General features: G+C 33.5%; 4 protein-coding genes across 6 annotated transcripts in view; 1 reads left to right on the top strand and 3 right to left on the bottom strand.

Annotated features, from left to right (window-relative positions):
* Window positions 1-19891, bottom strand: part of LOC115877991 (chromodomain-helicase-DNA-binding protein Mi-2 homolog) — a 57946-nt gene extending 38055 nt beyond the window's left edge. For 2 of the 3 annotated variants that reach the window (XM_030894342.1, XM_030894343.1), the window contains exons 1-10: window positions 19685-19891; window positions 18650-18735; window positions 13003-13137; window positions 12811-12949; window positions 11080-11225; window positions 10233-10489; window positions 8585-8800; window positions 2137-2278; window positions 1892-2071; window positions 800-1012 (exon numbers count right to left, since the gene is read on the bottom strand). In XM_030894342.1, coding sequence (XP_030750202.1) covers window positions 800-1012; window positions 1892-2071; window positions 2137-2278; window positions 8585-8800; window positions 10233-10489; window positions 11080-11225; window positions 12811-12949; window positions 13003-13137; window positions 18650-18735; window positions 19685-19721 — 1551 coding nt within the window. In that variant the 5' untranslated portion in view covers window positions 19722-19891. The remainder of the gene's footprint in view (window positions 1-799; window positions 1013-1891; window positions 2072-2136; window positions 2279-8584; window positions 8801-10232; window positions 10490-11079; window positions 11226-12810; window positions 12950-13002; window positions 13138-18649; window positions 18736-19684) is intronic. The other variant, XM_030894344.1, reaches the window with a different exon arrangement.
* Window positions 19892-20728: 837 nt separating this feature from the next.
* LOC115878036 (macro domain-containing protein CT2219-like) lies at window positions 20729-21718 on the bottom strand. The gene is made up of 3 exons (XM_030894393.1): window positions 21380-21718; window positions 21161-21329; window positions 20729-21075 (listed from the first exon to the last, which is right to left on the bottom strand). Exons 1-3 carry the CDS (start codon window positions 21701-21703, stop codon window positions 20780-20782), a joined length of 789 nt encoding a protein of 262 aa, XP_030750253.1. The 5' UTR covers window positions 21704-21718; the 3' UTR covers window positions 20729-20779.
* A 355-nt stretch (window positions 21719-22073) lies between these two features.
* Window positions 22074-23875, top strand: LOC115877990 (general transcription factor IIH subunit 2). The gene is made up of 5 exons (XM_030894341.1): window positions 22074-22252; window positions 22342-22543; window positions 22604-22906; window positions 22971-23224; window positions 23284-23875. Exons 1-5 carry the CDS (start codon window positions 22194-22196, stop codon window positions 23657-23659), a joined length of 1194 nt encoding a protein of 397 aa, XP_030750201.1. The 5' UTR covers window positions 22074-22193; the 3' UTR covers window positions 23660-23875.
* Window positions 23876-24644: 769 nt separating this feature from the next.
* Window positions 24645-26506, bottom strand: LOC115877989 (dynactin subunit 2). Its single transcript, XM_030894340.1, has 7 exons — window positions 26367-26506; window positions 26075-26315; window positions 25788-26019; window positions 25477-25709; window positions 25263-25426; window positions 25102-25204; window positions 24645-25011 (listed from the first exon to the last, which is right to left on the bottom strand). Exons 1-7 carry the CDS (start codon window positions 26400-26402, stop codon window positions 24830-24832), a joined length of 1191 nt encoding a protein of 396 aa, XP_030750200.1. The 5' UTR covers window positions 26403-26506; the 3' UTR covers window positions 24645-24829.
* Window positions 26507-26774: the final 268 nt, after the last annotated feature.

Here is a 26774-nt window from a genome sequence, read left to right as displayed (position 1 = left end):
AAATATAATAAAGCATTGTGCCAAGTTTTCTTCTCCAGCTTGTTTTATTTTAATTAAGTAACATTAAAAAACTTTGACTCATTTTCTCCATAATTATCTTCTAGGACTTGATCCAGTTCACTTCTGAACTCCTCATATATCAATATAATCGCAATATTAATATAATAATAACAATAATTCTTATTGTAAAGTGTATTGTAATAGCATTAGTTAAACGAACAGCGGTTTTTGACAAAGGTCTGATGATGGCTGAATAGCCAAAACCTGTCACAAATAAAGATTTTTTGATAGTGGTTTGACATTGATTTTGTTTATCACATACTAACTGATTTTGTTTATCACCTAACCTAACCTAACCTAACACCTATGTTGCCATATTATCAAGAAATTATGTTTTTAACTAAAAACTAAAAAAAATTCCAAAAAATTTTGAATTTTCAAATTTTTTTTTCGCAAAAAAAACTCATAGGCGTGTTTCTGGGGTTGAACTATACACCAGTTAAAATACTTGCACTTATTTCTGGGACACCCTGTACAGCAGTAACGAGATAATGTTGTATTAAATATATGTTTTGAATATAAATCGTTTCATTACAACCGTAACTTAAAATTGTGCATTTGAACTACTTTTTATTCTATTAAGAATATCACTTCTAAAACACTTTCAGCTTTTTTAAGCAATGATCTGTGTGTAATAACACGTTTTTAGTTATCCCTGAAAGAGACAAAATTAAAATAAACCGAAAAACAAAATTAAAAAAAAACTTTTTAAATATAAAATGAAAACAAAAATGCTTACTTTATCCTTAGTTACAACATCGACGTCAACCCATCTCCAAGTCAATATCTTAGCTACTTTGCCTTTCAGTGGCGGACAGCTACATCTAGGACATTTCCAATCACCATCCGGTACATCGGTCAAAGGCGGGTTTAGACAATGAGTGTGATAAGCAGAAGGACAAGAGTCGCAACAAAGTAGTTCGCCTCCGTCCTTGCATACACGGCAAAATTCCTAAAAGGTTTCATTAAATTTATGTAGATAGACATCCAAAAACCAAAAGTTTAAAGAAAAAATGGAGTACTGTTTTAGTGTTATAGCGTTGATTGAAAGAATTGAGAAGATACGCAACCTAATGGGTGAATTCGTGGCAAGGCTGGTTTTATTTCCCCTTAAGTCTCAAGTGCTGTACGGTAGCCACCACTCGTTCTGCGGCCAACGCATAAAACACTCATTTTCCCTAATTCGGCCAGCGAAGGCATATCGAAGACGGCGTGGAACTGAAAGCGACAGTGTTGCCATATTAAAATGTGCAATATCTGTAATATGTTTGACAAAAATATCTTCGGATGAAAAATCCGCGTTTATGTATTGAACATTTATTCGTGTTAAACATAAACAACAAAAATAAAATGATTTTATAGGTACTGAATATTTCGTATGATCGAAAAAATTCGTTTAGTTGGCTTGGAAATTACAATTATTGACATTTACCGTAATAGTTTATATATAAAATGCAATCTTCATTTCCAAGTCAACTCTGACGCCCTTCTTTATTTAATCGTATAATATTATATTAAATTGTTTAGTGATAGAAAATCCATATTATTAACGTACTGTACCCAATATCCATAAATCTACGGATTAATCCGTAGTTCTGGCAACACTGTCTCCGGCAATCATCCACTCTGTTGACTAAAAGTAGTACGGTACAGCATTCTTTATCTGCTGCGCTGTAAACGACCATCAGCGCGCAGCGGCGCAGAACAACTAAATCTCGGACACCCTGACAGGAACGCCATCTACATCTCGGACACATTTTGAGCCACGAAATCGCCCATAAGGTTTCGCATCTTCTTGTTTCTTCAATCAACGATATTAATCTGAAATTACCTGATGTTCGTCATCGTCTTGATCAGCAGGCCCCTCACTTTCACAGTGAGGACAGCTCCATTTTCCTTCTGGAGCCTCATCGAGTTCGGGCTCGAGACACACCAAATGGTATGCGCGAGGGCATGTATCGCAAAGAATAATTTCGCCACCCTGTTGACAAACTTCGCAATAATCTTGATGCTAAAAAGAAAATTAAGAAACATTAATAATAATTGATAAAATATCATTTTTAAATGTCAATTTACCTCGTAAGGCTCTTCATCCTTCTGCTTTGTTTTCTTTTTCCTCTTCGTCTTAACGCCAATCTTTGTTTTAGCTTTTCGTTTTGGTTGATTTTCATCGGCAACTTCAGAGGGCGCTTTTGACGATCCCGCATCGTTGTTATCACTAAAATTTAAAAAAAAACATTGAAATAATCGATCTAGGAAACGGTATTTATGCATAAAAGTCTAATTAAAATCTCTGAAGTAACTACTGTGTAAAAAAATCTTTCCTATCAATTTTGTTATTGCGGTTTTTTGGTATTTCTAAAGCATTTTTTGTTATAATATAATATCATCTGCGGTCTGTCACGCAAAAACAATATGACAGCGATAGATATGTTTGTCACTTTAATTCAAAAGTTCACTGTAGTGTTTATACTCCCATTTTTTATGTCTGTCGAAATCATAAATTCCATCGCTGAACAGACTATAATTATGTTACAAAACAATATTGAAAATATTTTTAGTGCCAACTGGACGCCTTTTTTACCATACAGTACCTATAAATTGTTAATTAAAACAGTAAACAATTAGTTTATAGGTTTGTTCCAACCCGCCGCAGAACCGTCACCGAACGATCACGCTCGTGCGCAATAATTCAAATTCAAATGTGTTCCAACCGAGATTTGACGGTTATCGGACGATCCTATATGCGTACCAACCTACCTTGGGATCGTTTAGTTACGATTTCAGACCGATAATTTCGGTACATGGTCCAAATTGAGAACTGTTTGGGTTGACTTGCGCAGTAAAGCATATTGGCAGGGATTATCGATTTTTAACAGCTAATTATGGTCCGGCGTCCGGCTGATGCTTCTGTCTTGGTTATTTTTTGCAAATTCGAATACGTATGCGTTATACTTTTGCTTGTGAATTTGTGTGGAGTAAATCGTCCGGAAATTTTAATTAATTTTTTATTTATAAAATAATGTTCAAAGATTCTACCACTGCAATGAAATAACAGGAAACTAGGCATAACAGAATCATAAAAGAGAGGATAGGTAAGTGAGTTAGTGAGTATACAGTTGAAACAACACTTACCAACAATTACTGGAATCTGATTCTCCATTTCAAAAATAAAGCTTGATTTTCATGCATCCGTTATACGTTGATACCTTTGAATAAGAAGACTAAGGAAGGAGCATAATGCTATCCATGTATTCATGCATGGTGGGCGGAAAAGCCACCATAAAAGCTCTCTAGGGTGCGGATCCTTGACAGTTCTGTTTGACGATTCGTTTGACACATTTGAATTTGATTTGAAATTTTGTGGATTTGTCAGTCTTTACGGAGCTTATTTTATGTTATTTATTATATATTCTACTACTGATAGTTGTATAAAGGTAGTAAATCTAGATGGAAATTGTGGCAGAACTTAAATTAACAGTGACACTATCGCGATTTATCGAAAAAGACTCTAAAATAGTTGGTTGTGTAGCGTGCGATAGATCTCGGCAAAAATTGAGTGAAATAATGGAACAACTTTTCGCTAGTAAGTGACTATATAATATACATACGTGTAGTAAACCGATCATTTATGAAATTCACTTAAATTAACTAAATTATATATTTTTCTTGCATTTTAGCTTTTATTTATTACTTGTCAAAGATTAGATGTCAAAGAATTTAGATACGTTAATTTGACTTACATGCTTCAGTAGCGTATCGGATGTTTGTGTTAATAAATACTTATTATAACTTATCTATCTTTATTAGAATTATATATTTTTATAACAATTTTAATAACTACCAACATTTATTCACAACGTAAAATAAAACAACAAATTATTGAGTCTACCCCACGTCTACCCTACATCATAGTTTTACATTTTTTAAATAAAATTAGAACGACACTGATAAACCGGAATTTAAGTCGGCCATATTTGAGGCCCATCGCGGTGTACCTAAGATTTTTGATATGCTCCTTCCTTAGTCTTCTTATTCAAAGGTTGATACGATGCCGATGGTCCGACGGTGCTCTGATTGGTCATAGTGTTTTCGCGCCACTTTTCATCCGTAAATATTTTACTTCAGCCCGTCAACGGACCCGTTCATACAATAACGGACGTTTTGACACTTTTTTGACAAATTTAAACTGACCTTAATAAAAATATAAGTAAAATAGCAAAATCGTTATGGAAACGAAAATATAAAATGACGCCAACGTATATCCGATAAACGGAGGCATGAAAATGCAATAAATTTAAAAACTGCGTTATTTTCGAACCAATCAAAGTCTTTAAATTCTACCAATAAAATTAATATCGTATCAACGTATCGTCGGATAACGGATGCATGAAAATCAAACTTAATAATTATTATTATTGCAAATTGCAAACAAAAATAATAGGGTTCTGTTATGAAATTCTAAACAAAATCAAAAAACCGATCGATACACGCACGCTCGACACTTTTGACAGTGCCGAAAACAATCCACAAAGCGTTTCAACGTTGATACTTTTTACACCGTCACGAAACTATTCGAAGTCCGCGCATGCTAACAAAGTGCAAGAAAACCGATTCGAGTACGATTTCGAAACGATCCCGAAATGCTGGTTGGAACAAACCTTTATAGGAGATAATCCAAGGTACATTTGAACTATTTTATATACTCTCTTAAGAATCACTCCTAAAACACTTATAAAGTATAATTTTCATTTTAATTATAGAATTCTCTCCCAGTTTCTCTTTATTTAAACACAAATTAAAACACAATAGCCATTGTCAATTTGAAGTTCCACTTTTTATAATGTTAAAGGTGAATTTTCATCCATCTGTCAACGCACTGATTGGTCATAGTGTTTTCTAGCGTTCGGCTAAAAGGAGAAATTGCATTAACAGGTATACTTGTGACCGTGATTTTTATTCGCCGCGAAATTAACCTGTGAACGTGAATTATACCGTTAATGTTAATTTTTAGGTTAGGGTTATGCTGTTGTCATGATTTCGCAGTAAACTTATCTGTGATATTTTATTAACTTCTACTTTTTAACTGCAACTGCGAATTCACTGCTGTTTTTTCGTACGATAACGCATGTTGTTAAGGTGCGTATTCATTATCCGAACGAACGAACGAACGAATGAAAGTGCGGTATATTTAGACGGGGACCGAACGCATGCGGCCGTTCTTTCGTTCGTTCGCTCGACCATCCGTTTCGAGTCGGTACATCAAAGGCGTTCGCCAACAAATGCCTCCGGTCTTCTCGTGCGGTCCTATCGTGCGGTCCCCGTCCATACCACTAGCGTACGTTCGTTCGTTCGTTCGTGCGGATAATGAATACGCACCTTTAGAATCCCCAGAACATCAATGGATATAATACACGTGTGCTAAATGATTGACGTGTTTTTGAAATAAATTTTCTAGAGATAAACGGCATTCTAAACGGTAAGGTGAGGTTCCCAAGTATTTATAAACCAACAAAACCAACGCTAAAAGCCACTTTCCCAGAACAAATTCTGCCTTAGTGTTCAGAACCATGTAGTTCTATGTTCTATATATACCTTTGAATAAGAAGACTAAGGAAGGAGCATAATGCTATCCATGTATTCATGCATGGTGGGCGGAAAAAGGACTCTAGGGTGGGGATCCTTGACAGTTCTGTTTGACGATTCATTTGATACATTTGAATTTGATTTGAAATTTTGTGGATTTGTCAGTCTTTACGGAGCTTATTTTATGTTATTTATTATTTATTCTACTACTGATAGTTGTATAAAGGTAGTAAATCTAGATGGAAATTGTGGCAGAACTTAAATTAACAATGACACTATCGCGATTTATCGAAAAAGACTCTAAAATAGTTAGTTCTGTAGCGTGCGGTAGATCTCGGTAAAAATCGAGTGAAATAATGGAACAACTTTTCGCTAGTAAGTGACTATATAATATATATACGTGTACTAAACCGACCATTTAAGAAATTTACTTAAATTAACTAATTATATATTTTTTCTTGCATTTTTGCTTTTATTTAGTACTTGTCAAAGATTAGACGTCGAAGAATTTAGATACGTCAATTTGACTTACCTGCTTCTTAGAATTTAGAATTTTAGAATTTGCAGTGCCTCACCAATGATTTTTGAAGAATTACACGTATTAATCGATACATCTTTAATCACAATTTTATATTTTTTTCCCTATTTGCATCAATAATAATTGTATTTTTTATCCGTCATTCTACAATAAATTACGTCGATGGTATTCCTTTAAACGCGCTTCCTTTCCCATATGCGACAAACTCGACGATATATATATCCATCTCATTTGTTCTTTAAGAAGTATATGTGCAGAGGTTTGCCTCTCGCCTTTCCTTGTCTAGCGTATTGTGGTATATCGCATTGACGGAGCGACAGCGTTCACTGGAATCTTAAATCTATAGAATGAAAAGAAAAAGCATAGGCAAAACCTTTAGTTGAAGAGAGATAAAATGTATGGAGTAGTAGCGCGTAAAAAGACCGTATTGAGGCAAGCCTCAAATGTAAATTTAAACCTTAAAAGCCGTTCGTTAAAAATATGTATCACTTCCCGATCAGCCCGAGAGATTTTAGGCAACAGGAATTTAAATATCTGGGAATAACCCTGGACAGTAAACTCATGTGGAACAGGCATATTAAGAACACTACCAGCAAAGCCACAAAGGCTCTCATGATATGCAGAAGACTGACCGGAAATAGATGGGGCTGCTCCCCTAACATTTTGCGCTGGATGTATACCATGATAGTAAGACCTATGATTACTTATGGAGCAGTTGCCTGGTACACAAAACTAGAGCAACGGACGGTAAGGCTAAACCTGTGCAAAGTCCAGAGACTAGCATGCGTTTGCATCACAGGAGCCATGAGAACCTGTCCAACAGCAGCAATGGAGGTCATTCTAGATCTAACACCACTGCACATTGTCATTGGTAGATATGCCAATGCGACATTGATTAGAATGGTCACTAACGGAATTAGTACTGGGAGAATTGTCAGATCAGGGGCTTGGAACACCCTCATAAAGGAAATACCACTCCTGCAACTCCCAGTGGACGATATGCTAAGAACGTACAACTTTGAGAAACATCTCCATGTAGTATTGAGCAATAAAAAGGATTGGAAGAGCGAAACGCTTGCCCAGCAGTTAAAAGACCATACCATAACTTGGTATACTGATGCTTCCAAAACCAATACGGGACAGGGATCGGAGTGTTTGGGCCGAGAGCTAAATACTCCGAACCAATGGGCACTTACCCTAGTATCCTACAGGCAGAAATCTACTCTATCGAAAGATGCGTACAACTTATCTTAGATAGGAACTATCGGAAACAAGAAATAGCCATCTTGTCTGATAGTCAAGCAGCGTTAAAAGCGATCAACTCAGTATCAATCAATTCGAAATTGGTCAAAGAATGCATTAGAAGCTGAATAAATTAGGCAAAGAAAACAAAGTCCTCCTATTCTGGGTGCCTGCTCACCAAGGGATAGAAGGCAATGAAAAAGCAAATAATCTAGCTAGGAAAGGAGCGAACACTCCACTAACTGGACCAGAACCGTTCTGCTTTTCAAGTGGTAACCAACTCAAGGCGGAACTCAAGAACTTGGAAGATTCCATCCGCAACCTGGAATGGAAATCTTGCAACGGTCTAAGACACTCGAAGAAGTTTCTGAGGGCTTATGATCAAGAAAATCACAGATCTTCCTGGGTCTGAGTAAGAACAATCTTCGGATTGTCATGGGGTTTTAACAGGACACTGTCTCCTCAATGAACACCTCAGTAGATTGAAACTAAGAAGAAACGGCGAATGCAGATTCTGTGGGGAAGATGGGGAAACACCAGTACACCTCATCACTGAGTGCGCGAGACGACAACCACTCGTGCCATGAATTTTGGTACGACTGATATTGGAGATGGAGAACTACCCTCTATAAAACCGTCCCAGATACTGGCTTTTGTCAAAGCCCTGGGACTGTATGATGAGTTATGATTCAAGAAAGGGGGACACAATGGATCTGTAAGGTCGAAGTGATTAACCCCCCTCCCACTCATTCTAAATTCTAAAAAAAAATTCTACCTGCTTCAGTAGCGTATCGGATGTTTATGGTTATAAATAATTATTATAACTTATCTATTTTTATTAGAATTTTATATTTTTATAACAATTTTAATAACTACCAACATTTATTCACAACGTAAAATAAAAATAAAAATATTGAGTCTACCCCACGTCTACCCTACATCATAGTTTTACATTTTTTAAATAAAATTAGAACGGCACTGATAAACCGGAATTTAAGTCGGCCATATTTGAGGCCCATCGCGGTGGACCTAAGATTTTTGATATGCGCCTTCCTTAGTCTTCTTATTCAAAGATATATACGCATTTATAAATAATGTTTGAACTAAACATTTTATGCAATTCAGTTAAAATTAAAATATACAATAGTTTTTACAAACCTGGACTTTGATTTGGGTTCGTCAGCATCTTGCAGCATCTGTTCGAATTCAGCGTCCGAATCCTTTTCGGATCCCCCATTACTCCCCTCGTCCTCTTCAGAACTCCCTCTCTTCCTCTTACCCAACTTGATTTTCAGGGTCGGAACCTTGGAGGCCTTCTTCGTTTTGGGGCCGGGTTTGCGGCCGCGCTTTTTCTTTTCCCTGAAAGTCGACAAGCTGCACTCTCATTAGTAGAGCAACTAACTACCTTAGAACTATTAATATGTAATAAAAAATAAAATAGGTTTCTAAATACTGTCAAAAGAAGCAATTATTACAAGACGTTTCATAAAACATTATAAAGATTGCTAGTCATTTAATTTGTTTTGAAGGATTATTGTGATAAAAAAATAAAACAAAAACTAAAACTAAAGTAACTTACAAGTTTAACGTAGTTAAAATAGTAAATCATCCTAAACCTATCTAATAATTAATTACCTACCACAATAATCCTTCAAACCAAATGAAAGTATCAAATTCTACTTATATACAGTACAGCTGATAAATCCACAAACGCCATCCGTTCAGGTGATTAAAAAAATTATCTCTTATTTTATCCAATAAAAAAATATTTCACCCTCAATATTATTTTATTTCAACTTTTTGTTTCAAAATAACTATTTTTTACACAATTTAGTAGACAAACATTAGTATTGACTATTTTAACATTGGCACTTGACAAAAACTTAAAAAAATGCAGAAACAGCAAAACGATATAAAGAGAAATAAGAGATGAGTAACGGAAAATAGAGGAAAGCAAAAATAAATAATGTGACACTTTCAAAATTTCAGATTGATTATGTTAGTATATGACATAAATTTGGATTGATTAAAGTATTCAATGGTTAGGTTTGGTTCCCTTCCTGTTTCACTGGAAATGACTACATTTTTTGATTTTTAAATGGCGCCCTCAGTATTTTTTTACTTTATTCAATAGAAAATCACACTCTGAACAGAATAAAATCATATGTCAACTTTTGACATTTTCGCATATGGATTATTTAAAATTGCAACATGCGGTTCATAACGACAATTTGACTCGAAATACGAAGTGTGTGGTACGAAATTATTCCACCTCCATTTCATTTGAAAATATCGAGATTTTATTAAAAATAAGATTTGGACATCTTTTAACCGGCCAGAACAAGACACGAAAAACATTAGACCATCAAATCTATTTTTCCAAGGCTCCTTGATTAAAAATTAGTAATTTTAACATAGCCATGGAACTCTAGATTGAAATTTAAAATACGATTTTCTTTTAAGCGAAAATATCAAAAGTTGACATGTGATATGTCATTCTCTTCAAGTTGTCATTTTCTATTGAATAAAGGAAAAAATACCTAGGATGTCATTTAAAAATCAAAAGTTGTAGACATTTCCGGTGAGACAGGAAGTGACCGAAAACAATTGAATACGTCAATGAATCCTAATTTACTATGTCATATACTAACTTACCAAATCTCGTTTTTTTATCTGAAAAAAATAAAAAAGGTATAGGGGTGAGCCACTTTTAAGAAACACCCGGTATATTGCATATTTTGTGAGTAAGTACTAATTAATAATAGAAACATGCACAAAAATAAAACAGAATAATGCAAAATAGTACCTTCTCTCGTCCTCCTCTTCGTCGTCGTCATCGTCGAAGTCCTCGGCTTCGGCCTCGACGATTTTAGCGGCCGCCTCTTTGGAAGCCCTCGAAGTTCTGGCTGGTTTAGCATAAGTATCATCAGAGGCGGTACTGCTTGCACCACCTGTAGCGCCGCTAGGTCCAGCTTCTTGAATCTCGGACTGAAGATGCGGGTTGATCAATGAGAATTCGCGCCACTTTGCGGCGACCAGCATCATTAGTTTGGACATCGGTACCTGTTGTAGTTAAAAATCAGTGCCAACATTCTTAATAAATTTTATTTAAAATGCTAGAGTCTGATTTATATGATCATCCACCATCTATCTATCTATAAAGCGCTATATGCCACGGCTACACAGCTCGGGATCTCTACTACCAGAAAGAATTAAGTTAATTCTCTCTTCTAATGCCAAGTTAATTCTAGAGAAATTAAGTTAGCATGGAGTACTTATGGAAGAAACTCAATCATATTCAAATCTAAAATAGCACTTTATCTAAAGAAGAGAACATTCGACCAAGGTGTCCAGTCATGTTCGACCAGTCATGTACCAACTGTGTGTGTCGATAGATTTTACACTCTTGCCATGAAGCAAGAGCACTACAGTTTCCAGACAGTCACCCGTCCATCCACTCGCATCGTCTAACGCCCCTTAATTTCGGTTATCTATCTGGAACCAGCGTTTCAAAATACCTAATAGTATTGCATGTAAATGTAATTGAATATTTTCAAATTTTACAACTTAACTAAAATAAAACCCATTTTTTTAATGTTAAGCAAGGTTAAAGTAACTAGTAGTGTTGAGTATTATTTTAATGTGAATGTTACCTTCGGATTTTCTTTCATCAGCAATGGTCTAACATGCTGCTGGAACAATTTGTATGAAGTTAAGTTTTGCATGTCCTGCTCAGAGTATTCAATATCCACATCAGTCAGACCAAATGAAGAACACACTTCTTCAGTAGTAGGCATACCTTAAAAAAAAATAGTAAATTTCGCATCTGCAATTTTTACTAAAAATATTATATGTGAGCCTTTATTGATGATTTTAGTTACTTCGGCTTATGGAAATCGGCAGATTATGTTATTCCCGTAATTCTTGAACGATTTTCTTCAAAATAAAAAAAAAATCACGTTCAAGAATGTCCAAGTCACCTTTTTTGCAATTTTGTAACTGCGAATTTTTTTTACTACCCTGATCAGCTGCCCTACACGCACGACCCTGTATAAAATATTAGAGATGAGCAAAATATTGCAAACTGCGATTCAATCGCAGCGATTTTAAAATTGCAATCACGAACTGCGATTGACTCTCATAGGATCTCTTCGATTGCGATTTCTTCTATTTGTAAGTTTCAATTTAGGCAACCAATATTACTATAGTTGCGATTTGTGATTTTGTTGTGATTGTGATTTTGTAAACTAGGACCGTGATAACCTTATATCTGCGAGTTTGAATTTTTAGGAGTTGCAAATTGCGATATTGCTGCGAATGTAATTTTATGGTCTGTTGAATAATTTTATAGTAAAGAAGAATTTTAGCGCAATCGCAGTTTTGCTCATCTCTATAAAATATTCTTGTGTGGTGGCTCGTGGGGGTCAAGAACAGTTAACCTAATAGGACTGCTCATTCGGCCAAAAATGTCTGCCAGGTGCATGCGAAAACTCCTCGCTTTGTGACGTCATTGTAGTCCTTGTCATGGCTATTAGTCCATTTCCGGCAACCAATAATACACACACGTGCATTATTTGTTGCCGGATGCGAAACGTTCATTATTTAGTTTATTTATTTAAACACCTTATATGTATGGAGTATAGAAAATTAACTGTATAAATCGTATTAAATACTCGGATAATGCATTTTTAAGGACAGCAGTTCTCAGCATCACCTTTTGCAGGCATTCTTTTTAGAGTACTTCCATACTTTGCTTTAAAATAAGTAATAAACAATATCATAGGCACTTAGTAAGCACTTTGCCACAATCCACAATACAAAATGAATGTATTTATACACTCTATAGCTATAGCTCTAAAAACTTTAAAAACGCCTTTTTCACATTTAAAATTGGCAAAATAATTAACTCAAAATTTCTCAGCTGTTATTTTTATAAATTTACCATAGGCAACTAATAATACACACTATCATGACAAGGACTACAATGACGTCACAACTGTCAGCTAAAGCGCGGGAAGAGGCGAACGTACGTCTTATGAGGATGAGCAATCCTATTAGTTTATCGTTCTTGGGTGGGGGTACTGAACAGCATGCAAGATCTCTCCACTTATGTGAGTCTGCCGCGCTTGAGTAAATCCCCAAAATCCCCGCTTGAGCCTCCCTACTATTACACCTCTCAACACACTAAACACACTAAATGATTTGGATATTTTAAATGAGAGTCAAAATTCCAAACTGTATCCAAAAAAATAATGTAGCACATTAAAAGTTTAAGTAAAAATAACGTATATTTTAATTAAAACATCTCTCATAGAGATAGAAAAAATCTATAAATAAGGAAATAAAATTCAAGGTGAACCTTATGTATAACTGCGTAAACCTACCTCCAGTGTTTGAGCTCTCTGCTGAAGGTGTGGCAGACGTAGAAGACACGTGCTTGGAGCCCTTTGACCGTCTTCCAGCTTTCTTGCTGGACGCGTAATCGGACTCGCCACCATTGTCCTCTTCCCCAAATTCGCTTTCCTGTAAAAAATAACATTCATTATTTTTGTTCTGACTATATTTATGATGGTTACCTCTCCACTCTCGTTCTTCTTCTTTTTTTTCTTCTTCCTACCCCTTTTACTACCCTCGCCCTCTCCTCGTCCCTTCCTCTTCTTTCCTTTTTTCTTTTTGCGGAGGTCGTCTGGTTCATAATCGTCATCTTCGTCCTAAAGGTAAAGAAAGACCGTAAAAAATATAATTTAATAATAATAAGATGTAAGTAAGATGGCGCAGAAAAAAAGGTAAGGAAAATTTTTTTTATGTAATAAAGAGGGGGTACCCATTTAAAATATGAAAGCTACTGACAACTTCCGGTATTTCCGGAAGTGCCGCCATATTGATAAGATTTTTAATCGATAGGTCTCTTTGTGAAACAATGATATGCAATTTTTTTTTCCAGATAAAATAGCAAAATTTGGTAAGTATGTATATGATAAAAAATCAGAAGTGACTGACAAATTCAATTATTAGTTTCGGTCACTTCCCGTTTCATCGGAAATGGCTACAACTTTTGATTTTTAAATGATACACTCAGTATATTTTACTTTGTTTTGTAGAAAATGACATTCTAAATAAAATGACATATCCATATGTCAGCTTTCAACATCTCTGCTTAAAAAAATAGTAGTATTTTAAATTTCAATCTAGCTGTTCATAGTACGAGAGCTAGCAACGTCGGAAAAACAAGTATTTTAAGACGTCTGGTTCTTTGATATATCTTTTACTATGCTCTCTAGAACACCATTCGGCCCATCTGGCTACTGGTAAACGTTGCGTTCTCTACTGCGCATTGAAAGAAGATCCTATATTTTTATTAGTCCTTAAAATTCTAGTATTGAATATTAATCGAACATGTCTCCATAGCACAGTGCGTAGAGTTTCCGACCACGAACCGATGATTCAGAGTTCGAATCCGGGTCAGGGCAAAGACTTTTTTATTTTATTTTCGTTTATATTCTGATAGTAAAGTATTAAATATTTGTTTTTGAAACACAATAATTATTTTTTAATACTTTACTATCAGAATATAAAGGAAAATAAAATAAAAAAATCTTTGACCTGACCCGGATTTGAACTCTGAACCTTCGGTTCGTGGTCGGAAACTCTACGCACTGCGCTATGGAGACATGTTTGATTTATATCCAATACTAGAATTTATAGGACTAAATTAATAAAAAATATAGGATCTTCTTTCGATGCGCAGTAGTGAACGCAATGGGTACCGGCAGCCAGACAGGCCGTATGCTGTTCCAGAGAGCATAGTAAAATATATATCAAAGAGCCAGACGTCTTAAAATACTTTCTCGAAAACGTTGCTAGCTCTTGACTATCATGGCTGGGATAAAACCACTCATTTTTAATCAAGGAGACTTGGAAAAATAGATTTGATTTGAAACTTGGCGGCACACAGTGATGCCAACTCGTGGGAAATTTGAAGATCCAGAGGGAAAAGGAAAATTGTAACCCAAAACGCTATATCCGTGGGAAATTCTAAAGTTCATGTATTACTCGCAAAAAAGTATTTCGAATATATATTCGCATCGGTAAAATATTCCATGGGTATAAAAAAACGAATTTTATATGAAAACTTGAAGAGGTAGTAGCCGGAGAGCTGGCGACATATTAGAGAACATATTTTAGGCAAGTTAAAACAACAACAAAATTAAAGTTTATGAACTGGTGAACCCAGAGGTCGGGCTGGAGGTTTGCGGATATTTTGCTACTGCGCAACACCTTATATTTGCAAAATAATAAATCCAAAATATATCCTTTAGGCAAGTTGAAATTTGTTTATTCTTAAATTTTAGCATCTATTTAATCCAGAAATAAGTATGCCAGACTTTTTTTTCGGATTTAAAGTGTAACCCGACCATCCCAAATATGTTTAATTATTAAACCTCGAAAATATACTTTAGGCATTCTAAAAATTTTACAGCGTGTTTATTAGATCATATTAAAAGATATTTGTTAATTGCCAGACGAATTCAACGGTTTTTAATACTTGCCTGACGCGAATAGAGATTTTAAATGAGCTCGACGAAAAAGTCTTATAAGTATCTATAAGCGCGAGGAAGATAGTTTATTGAGACTCGTCGCTGTCGGCAGCAGACGCGGCTGACGTAACAGTATTTTACACTGTTTATATCATCTGTTTCATCAAAGTCGAGTTTAAAAAAAACATTTTCGTCATGATTACAATATTAACATTCATAATCAATTATCTGATAATTTTAATTGTTACTTTAGAAATTATAGTGAAATTATTGATTCACAAAAAAAATCAAATTTAAATTAATAGAAAACTAAAATTTAAACAACTTTTATTTTAATTCTTTTTTTTTGTCACAGTTAACTTTTTAAAAAAAATGTGTCAACAAAATAATGTATAATGAAAGTCTGAAAAATACAGAAGTCAGATAACAAAAAAAGGGTCGCCAAATACAGATCGTTGTTTTCCACACTTCCAGTTTTACTAAAAACTTATAAAATAAGCGTTTTCTATATTATATTTGAAGATGAATGAAGATGTTGATAGTTTAAAAAGTGTATTTGAGGATTTCAATGTCTATTACTTCATAACAACTGAAAAATTCCTGTAGCACTGTGTATGGTACCCTTTTGTCGGGGATACATTTTGTGGTAAAACCACTTATTTGAATTTTAGGCCATGTTGTTGGCCATGTTGTTAAGCCACACTTTTAAAAATCTAGTCTGCCTTCAGAAATAATCACTTTATCACTAGCATAGATTATACAGATTATAATCTTTGTTTTTTCTTTATTGTTTTTCGTGGTTCCAATTTTCGGAATCGGGCACTAGTTAGGTGACTAGTTTGCGCACATAGCACGCCCACTTATGGCCTCTAAAATTGTGCACAGCGCCTGACCGGCACAGTTATTAGAGAGATATCGGAAAACCGAATAGCGTCATCCAGTATTTACGCGTACCTTATTATGTTACGATATGCGCGAGTCAACGCAACACCCGCTAATAACGTTACCGCTTACAGCCTGACGTAATTTAACGATCAATTATACCAAGCGCTCTTTCTAAATAACCTCTGATAACGTTTAAAAATTGCTTAAATGGGCATGTGCGGGTATTTGACAACCGGAGCCGGCCGGGGAGATCTTTTATTTTAGGTTATGTTTGAATTGTTTTGAATTATTGCTTTAGTTTTATTAGGTAATTTGATATTTAAGTAGCTGGGATTAGTTTTAATTAAATAAATATGGCCGAAAATATGGATTCCACCTCTTCCAATACTAAAGAACCTATAAAGAGTCTTAGGTTTACAGCAGATGACGACTTAGCCCTTCTAAGAGAATTTGTTGCTTGTTGCCCTAAACCCACAGGCAGACGTTGAACAATAAAGCACTGGAAATAAGCACTTTAGCCCTTTAGTTTTAAAATACCTAGTAAACAAAACAATTTCAAAGTTTTAAATTCAAAGTTAGGTTAAGTTTAAATAGCGGAGGCGACGCGATCAGAATTCTTTCCGACCGATAACTATAAATCTATGCTATAAATGAAGAGAGTTAATACCACCTCACGTAAAGGAAATAACACCTGGCCTTATTAACGTCCATGCACGCTATTCGGTTTAGCGATATCTCTCTATTACGCTGTTTATTGTTATTTTACGCGAGTTTATTTTTGCGCACAGGAAATTTGACTCGTTTGCACATCGTCATAAAAAACAATTTTCGTATCACGAATTAGGGGCAAGATTTTTATCTGTATACTTATAGGATACCTAATCTGTGTCACTAGTGTATTTTTTTTTACACAACTTAATTTTTTTTATCCATTGTGATTTATTAGTAGGTACATATCCTTAAAATTAATAGTTACTAAAATATTTATTTGCAGTAATTATTCTAAACTATTTACACTATGCACATCAATATTTAGTTTATAAATACATATATATTTATACATGGTAACTTAATTGCAAAAATCTCTGAATTAAAAGCCTGCAAATAATTGAAATAAAACCGAAAAAACATTGTGTTTATAAACATTTTAAGTACTCCAAAATACTGTTACGTCAGCCGCGTCTCCTGCCGACGAGTCTCAATAAACTATCTTTCTCGCGCTTATAGATACTCATAAGACTTTCTTATCGCGCTCATTTAAAATCTTTATTCGCGTCTGGCAAGTATTAAAACCCGTTGAATTCGTCTGGCAATTAACACATATTTTTTAATATTATCTAATAAACACGCTGTAAAAAATTTAGAATGCCTAAAGTATATTTTCTAGGTATAATTATTAAACATATTTGCGATGGTCGGGTTATACTTTAAACCCGAAAAAAAAGTCTGGCATACTTATTTCTGAGTTAAATAGATGCTAAAATTTGAGAATAAACAAATTTCAAGTTGCCTAAAGGATGTTTTTTGGATTTACTTTTTTGCAAATGTAATGGGTTGCGCAGTAGCGAAATATCCGCAACCCCTCTGCCCGACTTAGGATTCTGGGTTCACCAGTTAATAAACCATACATTTTTAGTTATTCTAGCTTGCCTAAAATATGTTCTCTGAATATGTCGTCAGCTCTTAGGCTATAGGTAAAGAATAACATAATACAATTTGATAGACAATTAAATTGTGCACCTGGCTCCCGTAAAATATAAGTGTTCAATATAAACTAAACAAGTTATTGCCGTTTAAAACTGGTAATTATTTAAAATAAATTTTTAGACACTCTGTATAAGATAGTATTATTTTTATTATCGCAACACAAAATTTAGTAAATAGCATCTCTAGCTGCCATGGCTGTGATAAAACCACTAATTTTTAATCAAGGAGCCTGGGAAAAATAGATTTGACTTTGAAACTTGGCGGCACACAGTGATGCCAACTCTTGGGAAATTTCCCGATTTGTAGGAAATTTGGAGATCCAGAGGGCAAACGAAAATTTTAACCTAAAACGCCATATTCGTTGGAAATTCTAAAGTTCATGTATTACTCGCAAAAAAGTATTTTGAATAATACGTACTCATATTGGTAAAATTAAAAAAAAATGCTTTTTCTACGAAAACTTGAAGAGATAGGAAAAAAATGACATAATACAATTTGATAGGTTATTAAATTGTGCATCTGATTCTCGTAAAATATACAGGGTGTTCCCTTTAAATTAAACAAGTTATTGTCGTTTAAAACTAGTAATTATTTAAAATAAATTTTTAGGCACTCTGCATAAGGTAGTATAATTTTTATTAGTGCAACACAAAATTTAGTAAATAGAAAAACTTCAGTACACTATGTTTTTGGTTTTAAAAACAGAAAAAAATGAAATTTAAGAAATAAAGCATTACAATAATTATTACTGTATTTTCACAAAATCGTAAATATTTCAAAAACGGTAAGATTAAAGTGCGGTAAACCTTAATAATTAAATTTACCTTTATTTTAATTCTAGAATCTAAAAAGGTAATAATATACAGGGTATGTAAATAACCCTGAATAATTAATTTTCAATAATTCGTGAGAATGCTTAGAAAAATCGGGAATTTTAACCGTCTTCGTGGGAAATTTTATTTCAGATTGTTGGCAACACTGGCAGCACACAAAAGTGCCGAGGCAAAGTGGTTAGGAGTTACTGACTCTCATTCACCTTTTTATACACACAAAGATACAGGTATATTATGTGATATATGTATATTATACTAACCCCTCCTTTAAGAGCACCTTCATCAGAACCCTCTTCGTTTTCACCGACATCCCCAGCAGTTTCTTCAGCTGCATCTTCTTCACCTCCTACATTAAGGAACCAAAAACTGTGATTAAAACTACTTACATTAATTCTAAATAACTGAATGAATTAGAAACATGTACCGTCATCTTTTTGACAGGGACTATCTATATAGCCTGTCCAACGAGGACCACTGACAGTGACAGTTGTCTGACATTTTAATTCACAGGAAATTGTATTTTCTGTCAATTTTTAAATGTCGTCTGTCGAAATCTTCCCCGTGTCGTTGGACCGACTATAGCTAACATTTTCTTTCTATTTAGAGTTTCCAATCTTTCTTTATTTCTAATGTGCCTATTTAGGTAAAATTTAGTCATTTAAAGCATACACTACTTAAATATTAAATACATTTTAGATGAATTTTGTGAATCTCAATATGAGACAGTTCTGTTGATCCCTAGTTTGATTTATATCAACCCTTTTTAAAGTTGAAATAAAATACTGATAAGTAGAAAATCAATGAAAGATGGTCCTGAATATTTTATTTTATACATGTATATGATGTATTTCATTAATAATTTAGAAATTAATAAGATTATGGTCAGTCTGCGGACACCGGTCAGTGTCATCTAAATGTCATTTTGCTAGAAAATCTAAGAATTTCTAACCCCACAAAGCCAAATCGACAAAAATAAATAAAAATATAATTATTTGCAATCTGCCAATCTCTTTGTTTGATGGCCTCCATTTTGTTAAGGGTCAGGGTATGCCCGCGCTGTCACAAAAATAATGAAAACTTACCTCCCCTCGCCCCGTTTTTATAATTGATTCAAAGATAATAATTATGCAATGTTTTTACCGAAATGAGAAGAGAAACACTGAATAGGACTTTAGGTCACATCACGTTTATCGTGATCTTCAATAACATCAGAATTATACATAAATTCACGAAAATTATGCATAAAAAAAGCATGTATTTAATAGCACCTAACGCTAGTATCAAAACAAACTTACCGGCGAAAGATTCCTCGACTTCTTCGTCTGATGCCATCGTAATGTACTTCACCACCAACCACTAATCACTTATATACTAATAATAAATATGATTTAATTAAGCAAAGTTGGTAATTAAGAATTTTTAAATGGTGAAAAGAAAAGCCTCACAACTTCTTTCAACACTTCACTTTTCTCCCACTCCTTAAATTTGTCTATTAGAAAGACATGCGCTTTCCGTGTGCAAACGTCAACAAGAAATGAAAGGTCAAAAATGTCAAAAAGAAGAGAGATTTGAGATTAGAGGTGGCAACGATATATCGATATATTTTAATTTATCGATACACATTTTTTTACATTTTTTTTCTTTTAGTTTCCTTATAATTGCTTAAAATAGTCAGAGCATTAGAAAACACTCCGTAAACAAAATATGCCCATTTCAGATTAGTTCTAGTTCTAGCAGCAAAAAATAGGCATTATTAACTTAAAATACTTTACTTTTTTACATATTGTATTTTTCAAACCTATTTTTAAAATAAGGGGTGTGATCAAATATAAGCAATAAAACATAAATAAAAACAATTTTGGTTATCAAATATAATCAAATTATTTAAAAAAAGCCGACATTATGTCTGTTTCATGCTTTCTACATATGTCGACTTAGGCAACCAATAAAACGTCATATTAAGTTATTTTATCAAGGACACGATGAAGGACACATCATAGCACTCTAGCAACTTTATAGCTGCCCGTACACGCAAAGACCCAACCTTCAGGCTTGAGGCCAAGTCCGAAGACCGGCCCTTTCCTCAAAAACTCTGTTAGATATTTATATCTAAATATACTGAATAATATCAAATTAATATACTGTAAAATAAATAAATATAACAAATTGTGTAACTAGGTACAAATAAAAATATTCCGTGGTGTTTATAACTAGTAGTTTTTTTTATTCATTTTGTATAGTAATTAATCCTGACGAAAAAAATAAAACAGGTTTAAAATAAATATAAATATTTTATTTAAAAAATCAACAAAACTATACAAAATTAGTAATAAGAATATTAAATTACTAAATTAAGTGCCCATTATAAATATTCAATTTGTTACATATTTTTAACCAAGAGGAAAGTAGGACTGTAAAATACCATCATAAATTTTCTTATCAATATCTAAAAAGAGACAGAATATGATTCTATCAAAATGATCTGCATTTTTTTCTAAATGTGTTCGAATAGTTGAAGCTGCAACGTGGGCAGCAGATTCATTAGGGTAGCCATATATTCCAGTCGAAATGCATGGAAAAGCTACTGATCTAAGATTGTTCTGCATTGCCAATTTTAAACTGTTATCATAACAGTTCTTGAGCAGTCCTGGCTTCTCTCCTACTGGCCCAACAGTATGAATTACATCTAGAAATAAAACGATATAATCATCCCTTCATTTGCTAGGCAGACTTTGGCTCCGTCTTTCATTTTCACTAGTAATTTAACTCACATTTTGAAGGCAGTTTATAGGCACCAGTAATTTTGGCCTCGCCAGTTTCACACCCACCCAAAGTTTTACATTCTTCCTTTAGAAGTTTTCCAGCACCACGATGTATTGAACCGTCTACGCCGCCACCACCAAGAAGTGATTTATTTGCAGCATTTACTATCGCATCAACCTAAAACAAATGTGTAAATACTAATAATTAATTTTGTTCAATTTGTATACTGCTAGATGTGTTATGTCGCCCGCAAATACAGATATTTTCTCGGCTAAGGACTTGTTTAAACCATTATTAATAACCGTTCCATGAGCAACATCGATAGCTGCCGGTAAATTGGCCTTTTGAGCATAATCCTTCCAAGTAGGAATATCTTGCAGTGTAACACAATTACTCCTTTTTTCTGCTCCGCTCAACGCTAAATATTTCTCCTTTTCTACTTGCCAACTCATGTTTATTTCACCGGTAAAAAATAAACGTTGGGAAATCTTTGAAACGCACCGAAATTGTTTGAGTTTGCAAACAGCTGACACACAGAAAAAACCGTCCATTATGTTGTTTGAAGTTTAATTAGAGACATCTGTGGTGAAGAACTTAAAGCCTAGATCATATACTTTTCGTAATTAAGGGGTGATATTATATATGATCTGGATGGGTGTAAATCAGGGATGGGTTTAAAAAAATAAAAAATAGAATACACTAATTTTTAAGTTTTAAAAATGATTTTATACAATGCGAAGTAAAAGATATGTAATTTTCTTTTGTTCTTGTTATGTTTTTTTTACTGTTGTTACCAAATTAACACAAAATATAAAAAAAGAACATAAAAACGCGAAAACCCTCAGGCCATAGATAAACAAATAAAGTATTTTAACACACAAAACAGAAATACACTCTGTGGGGACTAAATTAAAAGGCCGAAGTGAGGTTCAGTTTTGACTTTTGTTTGAACTAGTTTGAAGATTTTGTTTATAACTTTCATAATTAAAATACCTACAATATCTTTTTAAGCATACAAACTCATTAAGTCATAAATAAATCATGAATGATGATGATGATCCTAAAGAATACCGCTGGGAGACGGGTTATGAGAAGACTTGGTATGTTTTATTTGTTATTTCCGTTCAATATCCTTGATTATGGATGATATATAAACAAGGATAATATATTTATGTATTTTATAACTTAGGGAAGCAATCAAAGAAGACGATGAAGGGTTTTTGGAAGCCTCCGTAGCAGATATAATTTTAAGAGCAAAAAGAAAAAGACAGGCTCAAAAACAAAGTAGTCAGAAACTGGGTATGATGAGACATTTGTATTTACTTCTCGATTGTTCAGAATCTATGTCCAGTCAGGATCTAAAACCAACTCGAATGATTTGTACATTAAAAGTAATTTATAAACTGCACCAGGAACTATTCGCAAAATTAACCAAAAATGCTTTTTTCTAGATATTAGAAGGATTTATTGAAGAGTTTTTTGATCAAAACCCTATAAGTCAATTAGGGATAATACTAATGCAGAACAAAAGAGCTGATAAAGTTAGTGAACTTGCTGGAAATTTTCGCAAGCATATTAAATATTTACAGTCATTATCAAAAACCAATTTAGTTGGGGAACCATCTCTACAAAATGGACTGGAAGTTGCTATATCTTCTTTAAAATTACTACCAGCACATGCAAGCCGGGAGATACTAATTATTTTAGGAAGTCTTACTACCTGTGATCCAGGTGATATTAATACAACTATTACTGTAAGTTAAAATTGGAGATTTTCATTTTTCTTTGATATATATTTATATCAGTTATAACATTTAGAAATTAAAACAAGAAGGTATTAGATGTTCAATTATTGGCTTAGCTGCGGAAGTCCATGTATGTAGGCAATTGGCAAATGAAACCAAAGGAACATACAGTGTTATTTTAGACGATTGCCATTTTAAAGATCTGTTGTATCAACAAGTTGAACCGCCTCCAGCTGCTGTTGCACTTGAATCCAGTTTAATTAAAATGGGATTCCCACACCAAATGAATACTGAAGGTACTGATGAACCCCTAACAATGTGTATGTGGTGAGAAATAAAAACCTAATAATTTAAAAAAAATCAACTTCAAAAAAATTTATTTTTAGTCACGTAGATAGCATTGAGGAAGGCAGTAAATTGACCACAGGGGGCTATTACTGTCCTCAATGTTTGAGCAAATATTGTGAACTACCTGTCGAATGTAGAGCTTGCGGTTTGACATTGGTGTCAGCACCGCACTTGGCCAGATCGTACCATCATTTGTTTCCAGCTGCCAATTATACTGAATTGGCAGTATCAAATCAGAACAGATTTTGTTACGCCTGTCAAAAACCATTTGGAGATCAAGATAAACAGATTTATGAGTGTCCAAGTTGCAAGAAAATATTTTGCATAGATTGTGATATTTTCATACATGATATTTTACACACTTGTCCGGGATGTGCTACAGATTTAGCTACATTTCAGATCACACGCAATTAATTTATTTCAGTAACATTCCACTACATTTCTAATTTCTACATACAGAATCTGGCAACAGTGCGTCGGGCGTCTGTAGCTCCTAAAGTAAAAATCTTAGGAATTTTGTTTAAATGCTGATCTAAAGTAGTATGTATTAGGATGTATTTCAGGAAAATTAAGTGTGAATGGATAGGGATGATTTTTTTTTAAATGGAACACCATGTATATTATTTTTTCGGTAGATGGAGAATTAAAAAATGAATATTTTTTGCATTTAAAATTTTTAAAAAACTTTACGGTTGCGCAGATATTCACAATTTTATATTTCATATGGCATTTTCCACAGTGAATTTTTATCTGTCATCAATTATTTTTCTCTTGTATTTTAACGTTGAAAGAGCCATATGAAATAATACTTTTTTTAATAGTTTGGCAGTATATCTGCGAAAACATTAAAAATTTTGAACTACTTTAAATACAAAAAATGGCCATTTTTTAACGCTCCATCTAATTAAAAAATAATAAACAGGGTGTTCCATTAAAAAAAAACAAAGAAAAATTATTTTATATTTTAGAAATTTTGGTGTAGAATTTTGAACACCCTGTATATTTTAAGATTACGATATTTATGGCAAAGTAAGTATAGACCATCTAAAGTAAATACCTAATATAGTTTTGATTTCAGGACAGTTCTTGTAATTGTAATAATTTTTTTAAGGAAAGTTGAAAAATATATATTATTTATTTATTTATTGATATCTCTGAAATTATCGAAATATATTTAGGTACTCATATCTTAGGATTATGTAAAGTGCCTGAAAGGAAGCCAAAAATGAAACAATATACAGGATGTTCCATTAAAAAAAAAAGCATCCCAGTCCACACACACTTTTCTGAGCCACCCTATAGCACAACAAAATTCTTAAATTTTTTATTTTAGGACCTACAGTTGCCCGACGCACTATTGCCGGACCCTGTATAACTTAGATTCAATAAAAAAAACTCATAATTCTCTGTATTTTTATTGCAGGTCATACTTTATTTTGTAAGCATAGAAAAAGAATCACAATATGAAAAGTGTTAACACATATTTGTTAAACATTTTATAAATGTGCATTTTAATATAATTAATAAATAAAAATTCAATTAAATACTAAAGTTTAATTAATAAAATAGAGGATTTAAGCGTATTTACTTTTTCTTCAAAGCTTTGATTCTGGAATCTAAACTAATAACAGTTTGATTGATCTCATTTAGATTTATGGCAAAACTTTCTTGAACACCTTGTAACAGAGTTTTATTGTTTTGCACGTTGCCTTGTATTTCTGACTGGATTACTTCGATTTGTGCCAGTGTTTTTGTAAAATCGGTTGCTAGAATGACAAATTTTAATTGATGAAAAAAGGATGAAAACACACAACAACTTAATTTTTTTTTATTAATAATTTATTATTAATGTATACCTTTATTGTGTAAGGCTTCGAGGGCTTTTAATCTTTGAATTGTTTGGGGTAGTAATTTAGTAATATTTTCACTATCCTTTACAAGCTCGTATAATTCCAGTATCTACGATCACAAATTTAAATATTTTGAATAATCAAATTTACTATAAAACTATTTTTACCATTTTGTCCTTTTCTTCATCCTGCTGTATTTCCTTCTTTTTCTGACTAATTGACTCTAACTTCTGAGCTAAAGCTGATAATCTTCCTTCTATATGATCCAACTGAGAAGAATCCAAGAGGCTGGCAGTAGCACTTAAATATTGTGCTGCTTCTAATAAGCTTTCTAAAAGTTATACAATATATACAAAACGTATCTATAAAAAACACAACTACCTTTATTAGTAGCAACTGTGAGACGGGACAATTTATCACTAGAAGAGCCAAGAACAGACTCCAATCTATGTAACCTGCTCTCCAGCTCAGATATCCTAGCAGTCTGCTGTAATTTTGCATGTTCTGGTCTATATTTAAATTGATAAACTATACCATCATCAATGTTTTTGGGTTTAGTTCCTTCTTTTCCACTGATGTTTTGCTTAAACTGCTCCAATTGGGCTAATAATTTTCTATAAAATTACAAAACAATAATTACATACATTGATATGGTTTACAACTAGAATAAAACATTATGACAAAACCATTACTTAATTTGTGCTCCTTCGGGATCTGTTATTTTAGATACTATTTCTTCTCCTAGAGATTCCTCTAATTTCAGATCAGCTAACAATTTTAGTGATTGCTCTACTTGTTCTGTCGGTACTAAACAATCTTGAGTGGCATCACTTTTATCTTTGCTTAAGTTATTTACTTCCTCCAAAAGTTCTTTCATCTCACACTGAAGTCTCTGATACTTTTGTATAGGAGTCTCTTGTTGACCTAAAGTAAATATTCCACCTTTATTCTACATAAATATTTTAAATAAACTAATTACCCTGTCCAGCCAAATCCCAGTTGCCACTTGTAGCATCGTAACCTGTTCTTATGTGTTTACTGACCCTTTCAGAGAAATCCACGTTGGTGGCATTTAAGAATTTCCCTTTAAACTTACTGTACGCCTCCGCTGAAGATAAATGAATCCTTTCCACTGGATCATTTTCAGTTTCGTAAAAATTATCTGCTTGTTCGGACTCTGGTAGATCGCTAGTTTCGTAAACATCAGGTTCATCCTGGGCCTTAAAAATGTAAATTAACAATGGTTTTTAACGTTATATCGAGCAACTTACTATCCCAGGCAAATCAGCATATTTAGGATCAGCCATTTCTGAATTATGTTTTAAATTTTACGATTTTAATACCGTTATAAAATTAATTCCATAAAACCTTTCCACTCAACAATTTTTATTTAGACAATTGACTCATTGCTCATGCTCAGCTGATAAATGACATTGATATGACATTTCACTAATAGGCAACCAGAAATCTTATGTCTAATGTTATCATTCCATGGTTGTCATCATATATATTTTCATAATTTTAAGGGAAAAGTTAAAAGATACATTACATTTCAATGTATAATCTACAGATATACACAATTTGTGCGTGTTTTCTCAATTCTCATGTATATGTCTATGTAAAGATGACAATGTTTGTGGATGAGGCAGAGGGATGAGGCGATGGAATCTTTAAGGTCA

The sequence above is a fragment of the Sitophilus oryzae genome, unplaced genomic scaffold, assembly GCF_002938485.1.
Source record: "Sitophilus oryzae breed Bouriz unplaced genomic scaffold, Soryzae_2.0 scaffold_149_pilon_pilon, whole genome shotgun sequence".
Taxonomy (NCBI): Eukaryota; Metazoa; Arthropoda; class Insecta; order Coleoptera; family Curculionidae; genus Sitophilus; species Sitophilus oryzae.
Note: the sequence above shows the minus strand (reverse complement) of the source record. Positions and strands in the feature narration are given on the sequence as shown.